This window comes from Fragaria vesca, linkage group LG3, assembly GCF_000184155.1.
Source record: "Fragaria vesca subsp. vesca linkage group LG3, FraVesHawaii_1.0, whole genome shotgun sequence".
Classification (NCBI taxonomy): domain Eukaryota; kingdom Viridiplantae; phylum Streptophyta; class Magnoliopsida; order Rosales; family Rosaceae; genus Fragaria; species Fragaria vesca.
In genome coordinates this window covers 4,670,631-4,689,642 of record NC_020493.1, presented here as the reverse complement: position 1 = coordinate 4,689,642, position 19,012 = coordinate 4,670,631, and the positions used below count along the sequence as shown (strand labels likewise).

Genomic DNA, 19,012 nt, shown 5'->3' with positions numbered 1-19,012 from the left:
AACTAGATTTGATAAGCACATAAAGTTTATATCAAAATGAGTTGTTTCAATTAGTGTGTATTTGTGGTTGAGCGAGTTGAGTCTAAACTTAAATTTGATGTTTTTATCATAAATCTTACGTTAGGTCTTGACGCGAAGGTATATGATGTCATTTCTCTCCCTAAACTTGTTCTGGTGAAAAAATACTACGCAAAACAAATATTTGTGATCATTTTGCCATTTTCACAAGCAACTTCAGAGTAAACAGATGTATGTTTTATACTACCAAACACATAATATCTTTACAAGTCGTATTCAAAAAATTTAAAATATAACCCTCTTCTTGTAATTGGATGTTATAATATCATTATTGTCATAGATATTTTAGGGTATGGGAAGCCTGTTAGGTAGTGCTGTATGCTTCTTCATTTGGACTTTGATGCAAAACGTTAGCATCACATCATGTGCAACCACACCTTTAGCCAGTTGGCTGCAAATAATTGAAGATGCTGCAACGTTTAAAATATGGAGAATTCTGGAATGCACCCAGAGGGTGCTGCACCCAGCTGCCCTCCTACTGTCTGTGTATTGTCCCTTTGGATTCTGTATTAAGACGGTTTGTATTTGGCTAGTATGTATAGGTATCCCAGATTTCACTCATACTTTTACCGTGTACGCACGCGTCTCGCCCGTGCCATCTATAATCAATTAAGAGGATCGATTCAACAGATCTTCTGATTCCTTTTCTTATCTCCAAAATCTAGGGTTTCTCTGTGTGGACCGAAAACAGAACGATTATGTTGCTTCATATCAGCCGTCGGAGCAGAAATCCAAATTCTTGCGCAAACTGTGGGTTTTTCCAGAAAATACGGCCATGAGTCGCCGGTTTCCGATCTAGATCCCGAAATTGAAATCCGGTGCAATCGAAGGAGCGTTCCAAAAATCGGCAACCGGTCTTATCATCCATGGAAGAAACCGTAAGAAATTCGAGATCCCTATAATTTTCTTTAGATACCGGATAACGGGACATGTGAAATTTGTTAATTATTGAAGATGGTGTTGAGCGGGATTGACCGAAACGGGATTAAGTTCAATTTGCCACCGAGGAGGTTTATGGCGTCCAAGTGGTGATTGGGAAATTGGAGGAGGTTGAAGTCGTTGACTCGGTGGTGTTGGAAGGAGCTCAAGGAGCACCACCATCATCTACTGAACTGAATTGAGTTCAAATTTTTGATTCGATTTCAGGTATTAATACTGTAGAATGGTTTTTAGTCTCTAATTAATTTGATTGTTTCCGTATATGGGTTCTATGCCTTTAGATCAAGTCGGGATGACTTTATAGTTTTATAAGGTGGAAGTTGACTCAAATTGTTATAATGACTTTTGTTTCATTATTTTCATAGCTTACATTCATGGTTTTTCTTGTTTTCCTTTTCTATATTTTCTTGATTCTGATATTTTGCTCCCTTGGGCAGATAAAAGTTCTTTTGATATATGGCAGTTAAGGATTGAGGTGATTCTGCATACACTATGGGAATTGTAGATTTGTTGCTTGTATGTGTAGAACTGTAGTATAGGCCTGGTAATTGTCTCATTATCCTTTCTTTTTTTGTTGAGTTATATTAACCTGATGAGATGGATGACTATTTGTTAACTTTTGGCATCAAGCTAAATAGTTTTCCTTATGTTGTACGTCTGTTATAATGTTATTATGGTTTTCTGCATGAAGAGATGATGTTGTTGGCATGTTCTGTTTGTTTGCACGGTATTTACAAATCAAGTGTATTTGAATAATGTGTTATGGTTTTGTTGAGTTGCTGCAGATTACTTTTCATTAGGGCAAGTATGTTTTGTGGACTGGATTTGCAATTTTTTCTGCTATGAAACTTATAGATGTTCCTTGCTTTGTTTGTGTTGTGTGTGTCAATGGAGCTGTCATGCGTTCATTATGAATGCGGTGGGAACTGCTAAGTGTTCTGTCCTCAAGAGGTTTTCATAAACGTCGGTCTATCACGGATTTAGAGAAGTCTCTTGATGACCCAACAATTAGTTCTGTCATATGAGTCGGATTGTTATTCCTTGAAGGTGTTAGTTGAGTAGTGGATCACTTCATTCCTAACTTATAGTGGCATTTTCTTTTTGGCTAGCTGTTGGTCTATTGACATTAAGCAACGATACCATTTTGCTCATCAAATTATTATTTAGTGTTATTTTTTAAAATTCATGAGGTTGGCTTACTGAATTTCGTTGTTGTTTTGTGGTGTAGGGATGCTGTAGGTTATTAATGAAAAGGTAAACACTGGAACCTTTTGATGAGTAATTTGTTATTATGCATATTTTGTCTTGCTTAATTTTATTGGTGAGTGATCTGTTGTGTTACATTTTTCATGTTGTGGTTATAAGTTCCCTTTTTTAATATCTCTTGTAGTAGAGATAATTCTTGGTCTTGTCTGCAGAATATGCTTAGTTTTAGCATGCAAGGTTCCAGAACCCATTTTATCGGTCCTAGAAAGACAAAAAATAGATCCAAATTCATTCCCAGCATACCAAATCTTGATTGAGTGACATGCTAAATTAATGAAATCAAAATTTTGATAATGTAGCTAACCTGATAGTAATTGGTTGACACTTGTATATAAATTTCAGAAATCTCTTTCTCTAATATATGTTATATTGTGTTCTTACATGTACAGCTCCCTAAACAAAATTGATAACTCAAAAATGTTTTGATCTTGCCAAAGTTGAAATCCCTTAGTTTAGTGTTATCACTTCTTCCATTAAATTGGAAACTTTATATCAGTATTCTGCATGTATTCTTTGTTGTTGGTAACTAATCTACTCTCATTGTGGCTTATTGATACTCTGTCTACATGTCTTCAAGTATGCTCAAGTTGCTGCTCATTCGAGAAGGTGTATTAATGGGAAGCTAAAGATTACGAAGAATAAGATGATTCATGTGGTGTTTTTAAATACTTGAGTACAAATGTCTTTACTGTGTTTCCCTGGTTACTTTTAGTTTTGATTCAATATCTCCAGCAAAGATATTAATATTGTTTCAGGTAATTGGTCAAGTTTTGGTTGCTTTGTTGTCTTTTTGGTGTAGATCATCGATTTTTTTTTTTTTTTTTTTTTCTATCTCTGGGTTTGTTTGTGCTGGGTAATTGGTCTTGAGATGTGAATCATATTATTGAGTTCTTAATCTCTATGATTAGTTGTACGTTTGTGTTAATTACTTCATTTAATTGCTGAATTGGGTGCCCAAGATTGGTACTTTCTTGGCCTCCCATTGAATGATTTGTATGTTTGTCTTAGGCTCATTTATCTTGACATGGGTAAATTATCCCTCCCATTCATATCTGTGTTCATTTGGGATTTGTGTTATTGAAAACCTGTATAGAACCAATTACAATTATCTTGAAGTAAAAAATGAACCTAGATGTCAATTTGGTTTAGTTTTAGAAAGACTGTGGCATGTCCGCCTATGGTAGTAACTCTATCAGCACAAAGTTGGTGTCTAGACTCTCATGTCCAGTTGGGGTTAATATAAGTTACTTCCCGAAAATAAGGATCCCTATAGAGAAGATTAAGCGTAAGAAAAATTAACCGCTTTTATCAGCATCTAGACATTACCCGAAATACGTGATTTTTTAACCATAGTTGTATTTCATTATTCCGATCATATTTTATTTCATGAGATTTTTGAAAATTTTGTTTCCTTTTTCTAGTTGGTTCATAAAGTTGTATATTTGTATGTAATCTACTAAACAAGTTATACCACATTAGTAAGCACGTTGTAATTCTGATGACTAAAAATCACAAAATGAAAATTTCACTATTTGATATGATAAATTTAGTAAAATATGGCTATGATATGAAATTCAACTGGATTTGGCAACGTTCGGCGCTTAATCAAAGCGGTCAACCCTAATCCATCGTCACTTATCACACGGAAACGCTTTTAAGTACCCATTCGTGACCTAGTTTGGTCGATTCTTCTACAAGTTGATCTCTCACATAGATGAGATGCAACCACCTATGTAAAAATTTGGGAACATTTACTACCCGAGGATAGGGCACCCCTTAGTACAACATAAGCGTAAATAGGGTTGACCGCTTGGATTGGGGTTCTATTGTTGCCGAATTAAAGTGATTTTTTTACCATAGCGGTATTTCACTATTCTGATCACATCTTATTTCACGATATTTTTAAAAATTTTGCTTCCTCTCTATAGTTGGTTCACAAAGTTGTACACTTGCATATAATTTACTAAACAAGTTATACCACATTAGTAGGCACGTTGTGATTCCGATGACTGAAATACACAAAATGAAAATTTGACCATCAGATATGATGGTTATAGCGAAACATGACCATCATAAAAAATTCAACAGGATTCGGCAACGTTTGGGGCTCGATCGAAGCGGTCAATCCTATTCCCAAAACATATAGATTTGGGTTGATCGCTTCGATCGAGCCCTGAATGTTGCCAAATCCAGTTGAATTTTATACCACAGTCATGTTTTACTATAATGATCATATCAGACGGTCAAATTTTCATTTTGTGTATTTTAGTCATCGGAATCACAACGTGCCTACTAATGTGATATAACTTGTTTAAACAAGTTATATGCAAATGTACAACTTTGTGAACCAATTATAGAGAGGAAGCAAAATTTTCAAAAATCTCATGAAATAAGATGTGATTGCAATAGTGAAATGCAGATATGGTTGAAAAATCACGTATTTCGGATAACGTTTGGGTGCTGATAAAAGCGGTCAACTCTTTTTACGTTTTATCTTCTCTATGAGGAGCCCTATCTTTGGGAGGTAAACGTCTCCAAATTTATACATGTGTGGTTACGTCTCATCTATGTGAGAGTTTAACATGTGGAAGAATCGACCAAACTAGGTCACAGAGAGGTAGGTAAGAGCGTTTTCGTGTGATAAGTGACGATAGATTAGGGTTGACCGCTTCGATCGAGTCCCGAATGTTGTCGAATCCTATTGAATTTTTTACCATAGCCATGTTTCGCTATAATGATCATATCAGACGGTTGGATTTTCATTTTGTGAATTATAGTCATCGGAATCACAACGTGCCTACTAATATGATATAACTTGTTTAGTTGGTTTTTTGTAAGTGTACAACTTTGTGAACCAACTACATAGAGAAAGCAAAATTTTCAAAAATCTCATGAAATACGATGTGATTGGAATAGTGAAATACGGCTATAGTTAAAAAATCACGTATTTCGGGTAACATTTGGGTGCCGATAAAAGCGGTCAACCCTTTTCACGCTTTATCTTCCCTATGGGGAGCCTTATCTTCAGGAGGTAAACGTCTCCAAATTTTTACATTTGTGGTTACGTATCATCTATGTGAGAGTTTAACTTGTGGAAGAATCGACCAAAGTAGATCACGGAGAGGTAGGCAAGAACGTTTTCGTGTGTTACGTGACGATAGATTAGGGTTGACCGCTTCGATCGAGCCCCAAATTTTGTCGAATTGAGTTGAATTTTATACCATAGCCATGTTTTACTATAATAATTATATCGGACGGTGAAATTTTTATTTTGTGAATTTAGTCATCGGAATCACAATGTACCTACTAATGTGGCATAACTTGTTTAATTAGGAAGTTATATGCAAGTGTACAACTTTGTGAACCAACTATAGAGATGTGAACCAACTATAGAGAGGAAGCAAAATTTTTAAAAATCTCGTGAAATAAGATGTGATCAGAATAGTGAAATACGGCTATGGTTGAAAAATCACGTATTTTGGATAAATATTGGTTCCCGATAAAAGCGGTCAACCTTTTTTACGCTTAATCTTCCCTATGGGGAACCCTATATTCGAGAGGTAAATGTCTCTAAATTTTTACATGTGTGGTTACGTCTCATCTATGTGAGAGTTTAACGTGTGAAAGAATCGACCAAACTAGGTCACAGAGAGGTAGGAAAGAGCGAATCCGTGTGATAAGTAACGATAGATTAGGGTTGACCGCTTCGATCGAGCCTCGAATGTTGTCGAATCGAGTTGAATTTTATACCATAACCATGTTTTACTATAATGATCATATCAGACCGTGGAATTTTCATTTTGTGAATTATAGTCATCGGAATCACAATATGCCTACTACTGTGGTATAACCTGTTTAGGAAGTTATATGCAAGTGTACAACTTTGTGAACCAACCATAGAGAGGAAGCAAAATTTTCAAAAATCTCACGCTTAATCTTCCCTATGGGGAGCCCTATCTTCGAGAGGTAAACGTCTCTAAATTTTTACATGTGTGGTTACGTCTCATCTATGTGAGAGTTTAACGTGTGGAAGAATCGACCAAACTAGGTCACAGAGAGGTAGGAAATAGTGAATCCTTGTGATAAGTGACGATAGATTATGGTTGACCGCTTTGATCGAGCCCCGAACGTTGTCGAATAGAATTGAATTTTATACCATAGCCATGTTTTACTATAATGATTATATCAGACGATGGAATTTTCTTTTTGTGAATTTTAGTCATCTGAATCATAAAGTGCCTACTAATATGATACAATTTATATAGCAAGTTACATGCAACTGTACAACTTTGTGAACCAGTTACACACTGGAAGCAAAATTTTCAAAAATCCCGTGAAATAAGATGTGATCAGAATAGTGAAATACGGTTATGGTTGAAAAATCACGTATTTTGGATAAAGATTGATTCCCGATAAAAGCGGTCAACCTTTTTAAAGCTTAATCTTCCCTATGGGGAGCCCTGTCTTCGAGAAGTAAACGTCTCTAAATTTTTACATGTGTAGTTGTGTCTCATTTATGTGAGTGTTTAACGTGTGGAAGAATCGACCAAACTAGGTCACAGAGAGGTAGGAAATAGCGAATCCTTGTGATAAGTGACGATAGATTAGGGTTGACCGCTTCGATCGAGCCTCGAACGTTGTCAAATTGAGTTGAATTTTATACCATAGCCATGTTTTACTATAATGATCATATCTGACGGTGGAATTTTCATTTTATGAATTTTAGTAATCGAAATCATAACGTGCCTACTAATATGATACAACTTATATAGCAAATTATATGCAACTATACAACTTTATGAACTAACTATACACTGGAAGCAAAAATTTCAAATATCTCGTGAAATAAGATGTGATTAAAATAGTGAAATACGGCTATGGTTGAAAAATGACGTATTTCGGATAACGATTGGTTCTCGATAAAAGTGGTCCAGCTTTTTTACGCTTAATCTTCTCTATGGGGAGCCTTATCTTTAGGAGGTAAACGTTTCCAAATTTTTACATGTGTGGTTACGTCTCAGCTATGTGAGAGTTTAACGTGTGGAAGAATCAACCAAATTAGGTCACGGAAAGGTAGGGAAGAGCGTAAAAACAAAATAACCTATAACAGTAAAAACAATAAATAAAACAACAAACAGGGCCAGACCCAAAAAGTGGGCCCAACCCCATCACCAGCCCAGATGGGGCCCAAATGCAGTATCCAAGACCAAAGGTCCAAACCCTTAAGGCATGCAGTCTGCCCGGCCCAAAGAAGAGGCTGTGTCTTCCCACCACCGTCGCCGCCTTCCGACCAGAGTCGAGCCACCCTTGCGCCACTGTTGCTGTCAACCCAACGTCGAGAAACCTCAAGCCACCCAACTCCAATCCAAACAAAGAACTCATTCAATTGGATTCGGATCCGTCGTCTTCGTTTGCTGTCGGTCCCAACTCGCCTCCGATATGCACCATCCGACCATCGACTCCGGCAAGCCAATCCAACAGACCCCACTCTGATCCAAACCTCCTGGATTGAGATACCGCACTCACCCAAAAAATAAAAATAAAATATTTCTTTCTTCCTTCTCCAACTACGTGAGAATCCTCTCCATATCTTCCTTCTCTTTCTCCAACTCTATCAAGTCTATTGCCCAGTTCGCAAAAATTCACTCCTTCGATCACAACTAGCTCACCCACAATACAATCTTTCAGTCAATCAAATTCCCAAATACACACTCCGATAATAGAAACAAAATTTCCCCAATGATTTATTCCTCTTTCAGTCCCAAACTATTGATATAGATCATACCAGATTGTTTTCTTATATATCTAGATACCATTCATACCAATGATTTGATGTGCCATTGAATAACCCATAAAACTTGCAGATCTGGTATCTTTCTTATAACCCATAAATTGAAAATCCATTACTTGGGATATCAGATGCAAAGGATTACTCAAAAGCTATAACCCACCCCAACTTAATCCAATCTAAACCGTGTCGAATCCCCGCCGTCGTGTTCGCTCAGCCGGATTTGGTGTTTTGATCTGATGAGGGTTCGGATTTGAAGGTGGACTGAAGTAGGCCATGGCAGAGGAAAGGGAAAGACGAAGAAGAAGAAAGAAGAAAGAAGAAATGGAAAGAGATGTGGAAATGGAAAGAAGACATCTGTTTACGACGAAAAATAAAATCTTATCCAAACCAAAATACATCTGTGTATTTACCCACATTCTCTTACCCCTTATTTACCCTAACCCCTAAATACTAACCTCGTATTTACCCCAACCTTATACATATCAGATAACCCACATGTGGTCTCTGTCTCGTCGACACGTGGACATACATCTGGGTGCAGCACCCTCTGGGTACATTCCAGACGTCTCCTTAAAATATACCTTGAAACCATGAACAGCCAAAGCAACCCATCAAGCATCAGATCTGGCATTTTCAAATTTTGAAATCTAGTAGGGTTGCTCAGTCGAGCTTGATTTGAATTTATGTTAGTGTCGCTTCTCTCTGTGTCAACCATATATTATTACACCACATATATAGCTAGGCAGTTCTGTCCTAGTTTCTTTGACAGTTTTGTGCTCCTTCAGGGCTCTCAAGCATGGTGATTGCTCATTTCTTCTTCCTCTTCTTCCTCATCTTTGCTTTCCTTAACTGTTTGCAATCCCATCGGGGAGCCATGACCGGAGAAGGCGAATACTTCACGGCCGGCTCTATCAATATAAATATGGTTAGTTCACTTAGATGGGGACGAAATCGATACGGTTTCATGTCAATGATGTTTTGCAGTGCATCCAAGAAGAAACTAGATCAAAATGTACTGGCTTCATGATTTGTGTTAGACTGTTAGTTTTCCTTGAAGGTTTTTGTTTTTAATTTTTTTTTTCTTGAGTTGGATGATTTGCAGGCTTCTTGTATAACAAGCTTTTAATTACATGTGTACATATAATTTTCCTATGTTGTTCGAAATTAGTTCTCTTTGATTTTATTATACGAGCAATTGCACCTGTTAGGTAAGGAGCCAAAGGCAATTGCTAATTTGTCAATTGAATTGACAGTGCTAATTCACTATTTATCTGAAATTGACAACTTGCTCTCCTTTTGTCAATGCACCAATTGAATACAATTTGCATGCTAATTCACTATTCATAATACAATTTTGAATAATTTAGACTGAAAACGTTAAACTTATAATTTGATAAACAAGATTATCTTTGATAAAACTTTTTATTTTTTTGAATAACTTTGATAAAACTTAATCAATGAAGAATAAATCGATGAAGGAAGAAAATTGAGAGAAACTTTCAAAAATTTAGGTGCTAGAAATTATAGGGAGTGATGTAACTTTTTAAAGAAAAAATATTGTGATTTTTTAAATAGACAAAAGAATTACTGTTGCTATTTAATAATACCCATTAGATCCCAATCCAACGGCCATAATTAAGCTATTGTTTCCAATACATAGGTGCCGAGATTTACCCGTTGCAAAATAGATAGGAGAAGAAAATGGAGCCCACCAAATTGGTCAGGCAAAACGATGGGCAATTATAGCAATTAGATTGCCTAGGCAATAACTATTCACATGGGACCCATTAATCAGTCGGGTAATAATTGCCCGGTGCATTGCAAACTAGAGGAAATCAACCAATCGGTCATCTAATTGGTGCATTGGTGCAAATGCTCTCCTACCAATGTTGGTCTGTTCTTCTATAACTATCTATTTAAGCAAGTTAGAAAAGCGGAGCGGATTCAGTGCATCATGGTGCACTTGAACCGCTCATATGTGCTAACGGATTCAACAAACGTCGTTAATGACTTGAAAAGTCAAAATGCAGTAAAAAACACTTAAAATTCAGAAATCTAGAAAACTCTCTTCAAATAACACACTAAACGTAGCCAAAACCCAATTCTTTCTCCAAAACCAATTCTTCCCCAAAACCCAATCAGATACATAACATCTATCTTATTCATCCCTTTAGAAAACAAAGAACTGGAAATCATTCTTCTTATTCATCCCTCCTCTGCTCAATGTTCAAACTCACCAACATCTAATCCTCCTCATCGCTTTCTGCAGCCACCACATGCTTATTCGAGATTGGAGGCTAAAGAAAGTGATATTGTGAAGAACTAATTTTCTTAATTAACTTTTAACAGTTTGTACAACATATATACACATCTATCAAGCTGTCTAGATCCACAATTCTAGTTGTACTAGGACTGAATAAGGTAAGACTAGATTTTCCCTAACGTGAGAAGATTACATCAAACTAACAGGGATACCAATCCTAATTACTTAGGATTGCTTCCTTCCACGTCTTCAATAGCGGCTTCACAATTTGATTAGCGAGCTCGGAGCCGAGAGTTTTGGAGAGGAGTGAGTGACCTCGAGTGTAGGGGTTGCTTGATGGCCAAGCGGTGAGAGTCGGCGGCGTCGACGAGGGCGATGATGTGGAAGTGAACGGCGGCCCGAGAGGCGGAGATTGGCGGAGGAGGAAGGGAAGGAGGGGTGACAAGGTGGACGTGGAGAGAGAGGGGGGAAAAGGACAGAGGAGAGAAAGTGAGCAGCGGAGAGGGGAGGAGAGACTGGAACCAAAGTGTTTACCCTAGTCTTACATTTACCTTAGCTTTTAAGTGTTTTTACCATGTTAATTGTGTTTTTATCTTAATTTTTTAACGGTGTTTACATCGTTGTTAGTGTTAAATAATTTACTAGATTAAATGAATGATTGTGATTGGTCAATGACAATTGGTTCTCTTGAACCATGGTGCACTGAAGAATTTTCGATTAGAAAAAGACATATCTAACTGTAACACGGTGAGATGAATTCAGATGAAATTTGGTGGTGGTCAATAATTCAATTCCAACAATTACAAACTTTCATGATTTTGTCTTCCACTTGCAATATTAGACATGTTCAGATGCTCTCCATCTCTTTATTTCGCCAATAATAAACTGATTTTTGTTCATAACAATGGGTTTGTCCGCTGTGCAAAATTTTCCCATAACAATAGGACTATTTCACGGTCTTTTGCCACGCGTTTCGTAAAGCTTAAATTTTACATAATTATGTTGTGTAATTCAATTATCGGAATCATTAATAATACATACGTACAGTTTCTCATTTATCGAAATTTGTCTTCATCATGTGACTGATATCAAAATCGTTATTTTAGTCGACTAATTATATGTTGATAGAAACTCTATGATAATTAGATAATTCTTACAAATAAACTCAAAATACCTAAGATTATCATGACGTAATTATATTGTAAGATCACTAAGACGTATGAAGCGAAGAAGTTTTTACTTTTCTTAAAAAGATGATGCCCGACTCCTTGTCTGTGACACATGTCTAACCCATTTTGGTTACAAATGTTTTATGTGAAGCCGGGCATCACCTTTGTAAGCCTCGCATGAATCACATTTTAGTGGCACACCCTTCAAACACGTTCTGCAACTAATGGCAACTAATGGGGTTGTGCTGTTACTCCAAGCTAGCACAAGCTGACAATTTCTCCTTTGGAGGACTTCACATCCCTGGAAACACCTCAAACCCTCTTGGCGTTAATGTTACCCCAGTAAATGTGGCTCAAATTCCAGGACTCAACACCCTCGGCATCTCACTGGCTCGAATTCACTATGCACCAGGTGGTGTTACCCCTCCCCACACTCATCCTCGTGCGACTGAGATTCTGACAGTTGTTAAAGGCAAGCTCTATGTTGGCTTTGTGACTTCCAACCCAGAGAATAAGCTCATCTCAAAGGTCCTCAATAAGGGTGATGTGTTTGTATTCCCTGTTGGACTAGTCCACTTCCAGCAAAATCTGGGATCTGGAACAGCCATTTCGCAGTCTTCTTTGAGCAGCCAAAACCCTGGAGTCATCACTGTTGCAAACTCAGTTTTTGGACCCAATCCCTCAATTTCAGATGATGTTCTGGCCACGGCTTTCCAAGTTGACAAATCCATTATCAGCGGTCTGCAAGCACAATTTTAGATAATTTATGTGGAAGACTTTCTGATTCATGTCGCCCTCTCCGTAATTAGCCTGAAGAAGAGTTTCTGATTCATGATCAGGGCTATTCATTTGCATCATGTGTGTTAGACTTGTAGAATTGTGTGCTAAGCTCAATTGTGATATGCATATTGTGAATTACATTTATTGAAGTGTGTACCAAAATTTTCAAGAAATCAATTTTTTCTAATTTTATTTCATAAAGCACAGCTCAGTTTCAATTTGGTCTCTGTTTTGGCCACGCGTCTCAACAGGGGTAGAGTTGTAACTCCGGTGACGTCAAAAGTAAAAAACAAGGTTGCGAGGCGTGCCAACGCGCGGGCACGGAATGAGTGCGTTGTGCTGGACTTCTAATCAAGCGAAAAGGTTTCCGGTGCCACCTCGCGGACGAGGGATTACGAGCAAACCTCTATTCACCTGTGAATCGATACTCACTGTTAGAGTGAGCAGAGCAATAATCATGAAGAAAGAGCAAGTCCGAACGGGCTCTAAGAACTAAGACGAGGTGCACTTAGAACTTTAGGGTTTCGAGGATGCTCGAAGATTTGTTTGTAGTTTTGTATGATTTGATTGTGTGTGTTGAATAATCCTCGAGCTCCTTCATATAGCATCCCGCGGCTAGCTGATAGAGATAAACCACAAACCCATTCGGACTCAACAATTAGAATTCCACAAGGACACGACCCGCCCGCGAACAGAGCTATCCACGTAACACGTGTCATAATAGACTCCGCTTAGGCTTTTAATACTACCCCGCCTCGCCAAGCACTGTAGACTCATACGCAAACTGAAACGTGGACCTCGCGAAGTAACACAGTCCTTGTCAAATTCCATCTCGCGCGCCTCCAGAGCTCGCCACCCTACATGGGTTTCATATTTTAAAAAGGGCCAGTATTTCCAGAGCTCGCCACCCTACATGAGTTTCATATTTTAAAAAGGGCCACAAATACTGGCTCAAATGCTATCCAAAACTTATTACGAGTCTTGGACCAAAATCCCCACTGGGCTCAAACAGTCTCATCACTAGGATTGTTAGCTAAAGTAACTCCTAACCTACAAGATTTAGATCAAAGCTTCTGCTTAGATGGGTGAAAACTGTGTTCACAAAGGCAATGTTTCATTAAATATCTTCAGCATAGGTAAAAGAAATTGTTAACACAACACCAAGTATTACTGAGCCTACTTTTTCATCTACAGTGATAGAAGTATAGATACAGAAAAATACAATATCTGAAATGCAGTGTCCGCACACTTTTACCTGGAACACAAGGGCTTTATTCAAATTAACTTGGAAGTCCAGAGCAACCATCTTGTCACCTATATTACTTCGGAACCAATTTAAACCAGAACAAAGACTGTTCCTTATTAATTGTTGTAGCCGGCCTTGTGCTCAAGTTGAAGGTGACGGCAAATTTAAAGATGAAGGAGACATCATGAAATAAAGAAGCTAATTAAGCTAGACTTTAATTTGCTTCCAATTGCATGAATTGCCAATTGCCTATGTATGAAAGGTTTCAGCAGTACAACCCACCTAACCAAGGACCCATCACTTGAGAGATTAGTGATTCAATCTCCTACACGTTACTTGAATTATTTTCAAATCCGTTGCTTCTATATTTCTTAATATTAAGAAACAAAGTATTGGTTATGGCGTGAAACAAGTGTTTTTTTTTTTTTTGGATAAATCAATATCATGGCTTTGCTACCATACATTAGTCACGGTATTTAACTAATTAAATCCAACTTCTAATAATGAGTAGAGATAATTACACAATCCGGCTAACTTGTAACGCACGGCTTTGTATTCTGTATACTAGTCTCCATCGAAACCGCCTAAATAATAAATATGCCTTAATTTGGTGACTGCGGGCAAGATTACATATCTGGTAGTCTGGTACCACAACCTTCAACTTGCCTCCCTCCTCCATCTTCTCCCCGACGGAGGGGCACGGTGGAGATGGGCAGAGACTCTTGGCTAGTTAAAGGATTGTCTCCCAAATCCAAGTTTACATCAGTAAATGATATGCCTCTACACTACTCGAATTAATTCTATCCATATGAAAATACAAGCAGAAGAATAATCAACAGCATAGAGCATGAACATACATCTGCAATCGACTATTGTAGTAACAAACACACATGATACATGAACAAGAATATCAGTGTCAGTTTCTGGGGGTCATATGGAGCCAAAGAAACCAAACCCCATCAATAGTTTTACATATGCAAAGCAGCCAGAAGTCCTTCATGTATTGATGGAGAGTTTGTCAGTCTTGCCGGTCATGTTCCATAGCCCCAAATACTGCAGTTATTGTTCTCGAGTTAAAATCAAAAGTGAACTGGATATAATCGGCAAGTTATTGTTCTCTAGGTGGTCAAGCTGTTGGTAGAAAAATCATGTAGGTAGTGGTTAAAGAAGTTTACAGTACAATGTAGGAAATCATTTCATTTTCCAGACAATTTTTGGGTTTAGAGAAAAGTGAGACAAAAAACTATGGCTCCAGCGGTCCAGCTGTTTTAAGAAAAGAAAAAATAAAATATGCAAGATGTTGCTAGAAAATGAGATATGAGAGGCAGAAAGGCTTACTAGTTACTACAACAGTAGCAAGAAGATCCATGTTAACCAGCCAGTGCTACTGGTTACTCATTTTCTCTGCTGCTTTTGTTGAAGGCACTGTTCCGAAAACATTGTCCCATAAGGAGGAAGTGATCCCGAATCCCTTACTCTGAATTCTGAAGTGATGGTTCAAGTGATATTTCTGTCAAATAGAAACAAATACTATCAAACATGACAGAACAAGTGCACAGGACAGGATGTCTTAAGTAGTCACCAAATTGTTACCTTCATATCTTGAGTCAATCTATTAGATGGCTTCCCATGGTGCAGGTAGTAATGAGTAACATCATATGCTACATATCCAAATAAGGTTCCTCCAAACAAAGCCGGAGCAACTGATGTAGGTGATAAAAGCCTAAACATATTCCAAAACTAGCAGACATATACCATGATATATCAGAAACAGCAGATAGTAAATATAACCAAGATGATTTATATAGCAAAAATAATAAATCACTCTCAAACTAGAATAGTGCAATCTTATGAGCCAATTATCAAAGTGTGATTTCTTTCATCAAAAAATTATTTGCGTTGAGCAGCATGTAATTTCTTCTTCCGCTCAGATAAATTATAAGTGGGTGAAACTTATATGCATACTACAGCAGCAGAATCCTTAATTGCATCCTATCCTGATCGATCGTGTCAGCCTATTCATTGCTAAGTGTTTAGGCAGACTAATCTAGTCGAGATTGTGAAATGGATCCTACCGGCACACACAGAATAGCTGCCGCTGCAGGGGGGAAAACAAGGCGCATCCCATCCGTAGGGTGCTTGTGATGGCAACCATGAAAAAGATAATGAATGGTGTTTCCCCTACAATAAGTGACCAAATTAGGAAGGCAATATATCAAAAGGGGGAAAGAAGAGATGACAGACATGGATAGGGAACCAACCAATAGCTTATTGTTTTCATATGAAAAAGGAAGCGATGCAAAACATACTCCATCAATGTCCAAATAAAGATTCCACCAACCACTGCTAAAGCTGCCTGAGGTAAAGTGAGCCCCATTCGGAGAGACACAGAGACTAACCAGGATGCTACAGGCAGCCAAACTAGTGGAATCACCCACCATGCTGTGCGGGTCAAGAGCTGTTTCAAGTTAATGGGTCAATAGACGACCACAACAGTATTGATGAGAAGTTTACCAAAATTTGAACTCACATAAAAGACATCATGACAAACTTGCAGAACTGATTTTACTAAAAAATAATTATAACCTGCCTGATACACAAACATTTAGCATATCCATTTTATTTCATCTCATTTAGGCTTAGTTATTAATGCTTCTTCGCTGTTCTATAACCATAACAGATATTCTATAGTTCCAGTGCTAAAAAGTTTGATCATACTCAACATATTTTAACTGAAAAGAAGGTCTCTAAACCCAAATTTGCTGTATTACTTGAAGAGGGTTACTAAGGCTATGACTTGTGGCTATATACCGCCACAAATATTGGCTGCACTTAGTTATGTGGTATTCAGGTATTGTATGCCTGTTTGAATTTACGAGTGCAAGATCTTAAAGTAATACCTCCAAATAGTCATTTGCAAAGAATCTGGGGCCTTCCTTGCTGACGATAGGTTGGTGAACCCATTCATTGTAACCTTTGCCAAGATGACCAACCTGTAAAAGTTCCAGGGGTGTAGAAGGCCAAAGTGAGATGAATTACTAAAACAAAAAAATTGACTCGCAACAAACATTATATGTCAAGTAAGTGTTGTAAATTAGTAGATCTGAAGTTTAAAGGTGCAAAGGCGCTCAAAAATAAGTGGAACCCGATAGATATTCTTATATATGTATACTTATATCAATGATACTAGTCTTTTAGAATTGACAACAAATTGTTTATACTTTTGTTTCTGATGCCTTCTGGAATGCATATATATGGAGGGAAATCAAGCTAAGCCTCTGCCACCCCTCAACAATTGGAAGTTAAATTAACTTGACAAGAAAAGAAAGTAACGTTTATGAAAATAATTTCAATTAAGCAAGGCAGTGCAATCTGAAGAACCAGCGAAAGATAACAACTACTTCTGAAACACCATTCTGCTGCTGGATACTTACATGTATAAACATAGCACCAAAACTCATTGGATGAAGGAAGAAGAATCGGAGATATGACTAAAACATTAACACAGATAGGCATACAGAAAAGTACAAAATGTAGAACAGTGAAGAATTGTAACCTGGAAGACGAGAGGCTTATCCAAGTCCACAGTAAAAGGTTTGACAACCATCTACGCAGGCTTTTTAAGTAACTGGAGTAGTGAGAAAATTAACTTCAAAACCAGAAAGTGAATAGCAAAGCAATTCCACATCAGATACTCAAGCAAATATACAATAATAGGGAGTTTTGTACTTTGGCTGAACACCAGAAGTGCAGGTGGTACAGTCTAATCCATTGAATTAGTTCATTCTTAGTTTGGCTTTCCATCCCATTATTTTTCTTATTCCTTGTTTCTATAACCAACCATTATAAAGTGTGCACAAGTCTGAACCAAAGCGTACCCGGGCATTGACATTCTTCTAACATGAAAAAAAAAAATTAACCAATAGAAACAATTCGACGCAACTAGGAACTACATTACTAAACTCCTCTAGAGGCAACCTTTTAAACTGACTGTGTTTGAAAAATCATTGTTACTGTTATAACTTTCTCAACTTTGTTCTAATCTTCCAAAAGCAAGTCTTTTTAGTCCTATATGCAATTTGATCAAGGAAATACACTACTTTGAATGTTAAACACCAACTCATTACATATAACTTCAAGCACTGCTGGAGATTTCTACATATCATAAAAAGTAAATGGAAACGTAAGATCTTTAAATAGCAGAGAAACATCAAATCAAATACCTAAGAAACTAAACTGCATCTATTTTACAAATCCAATCACCACACAATGCAGCAGAGTATAAACAAACCCAGACACAAAACTCATCCAACGATGCATCTCTGATATACAAATTCTATAGAGCCCAGTTCAATAATTAACAAGATCATGATCGTAATACACAACCCAGATCAAATCTGCATAGAATCTTCAATAATTCCTATACAAGTTGACAACTTTCTGAACATCAAAGATAAAGCACCAACCTTTTGAGTACAATGCAGGACCAATTGTACTGGGAAAACACCCAGAAAGATTGTTAAAGTTCAAAGTTGGGTTGTGTTTTGTTCTCGGTGGAAAAAGAGAGACCACGACCACGAGCTGAAGAGGTTAAAAGCGTAGAGAAACAAACTCGTGATCAGAAGGCGATTGAGAACGAATCGCGGCTTATATCTGAAACCAGAAGCCCCCCTTCGTACTCTACCTTCATAGTTCCAGCCGTTTGCCAGTGACAGTGTGCCACCTGTCCTTTCCAGCTCTCTATCAATTTCTGTTCTTTTTCACCGTTTCAAATTATTACTTTTTCACTTTTACCCAATCCCTAAACAACACAAAAGAATCGAACTTTTCATCTAACGGGGTTTAGTTTTTTACTTTGTTTTCATCTAGTGTTTAGTTGGATGATGCAACTTACCAGGTAAAGTCGTTTGTGATTGCTTCTCTAAGGATGATTTTGTTATGCAAGTAACATTATTTTCATATATACTTTATCATAATAAATGGATTTTATCTAAGTATAAAGTAAAATGTATACGAATAACAATACAAACCGAAACTAGTTAAGTGACATAAGAAGACAGAACTAAAACATCTCTAGCACATAGACACTATTAATGATAACAAAAATAGCTACAACAAAATGCCAAATAAACTAGATTTGATAAGCACATAAAGTTTATACCAAAATGAGTTGTTTCAGTTAGTGTGCGTGTACTTGTGGTTAAGCGAGTTGAGTCTTAATTTAAATTTGATGTTTTTATCATAAATCTTGCGTTAGGTCTTGACGTGAAGGTATAAGATGTCATTTCTCTCTCTAAATTTGTTTTAGCGAAAAAATACTACGCAAAACAGATATTTATGATCGTATCAAAACGTTTTTGTCATTTTCACAAGCAACTCCAAAGTAAATTTATACTACCAAACACATAATATCTCTGCGAGTCGTATTCAAAAAAAATTAAAATATAACCCTCTTCTTCTCGTAATTGGATGTTATAATA

At 37.2% G+C, this 19,012-nt stretch overlaps 2 protein-coding genes across 2 annotated transcripts; one reads left to right on the top strand and one right to left on the bottom strand.

Moving 5' to 3' along the window:
• The first annotated feature begins 11,740 nt into the window (after positions 1–11,740).
• LOC101301948 (putative germin-like protein 2-2-like) lies at positions 11,741–12,429 on the top strand. Its single transcript, XM_004293670.1, has one exon. The coding sequence runs from the start codon at positions 11,741–11,743 to the stop codon at positions 12,263–12,265; it is 525 nt and encodes a 174-aa protein (XP_004293718.1). The 3' UTR covers positions 12,266–12,429.
• A 1,532-nt stretch (positions 12,430–13,961) lies between these two features.
• LOC101298869 (fatty acid 2-hydroxylase 1-like) lies at positions 13,962–18,152 on the bottom strand. Its single transcript, XM_004293659.1, has 8 exons — positions 17,999–18,152; positions 17,089–17,160; positions 16,433–16,525; positions 15,842–15,990; positions 15,608–15,713; positions 15,126–15,272; positions 14,871–15,042; positions 13,962–14,585 (listed from the first exon to the last, which is right to left on the bottom strand). Exons 2-7 carry the CDS (start codon positions 17,137–17,139, stop codon positions 14,917–14,919), a joined length of 672 nt encoding a protein of 223 aa, XP_004293707.1. The 5' UTR covers positions 17,140–17,160; positions 17,999–18,152; the 3' UTR covers positions 13,962–14,585; positions 14,871–14,916.
• Positions 18,153–19,012: the final 860 nt, after the last annotated feature.

Bases quoted from the DNA above. Each gene is read 5' to 3' on its own strand.
- LOC101298869 (XM_004293659.1), bottom strand. From the start codon at position 17,139: ATGGTTGTCAAACCTTTTACTGTGGACTTGGATAAGCCTCTCGTCTTC. The intron at 15,991-16,432 runs GTATTACTTTAA...AACTTGAAACAG, and splicing joins TTGCAAATGACTATTTGGAG to CTCTTGACCCGCACAGCATG. The intron at 15,273-15,607 runs GTAGGATCCATT...TATGTCTGCTAG, and splicing joins CAGCTATTCTGTGTGTGCCG to TTTTGGAATATGTTTAGGCT.
- LOC101301948 (XM_004293670.1), top strand. From the start codon at position 11,741: ATGGGGTTGTGCTGTTACTCCAAGCTAGCACAAGCTGACAATTTCTCC.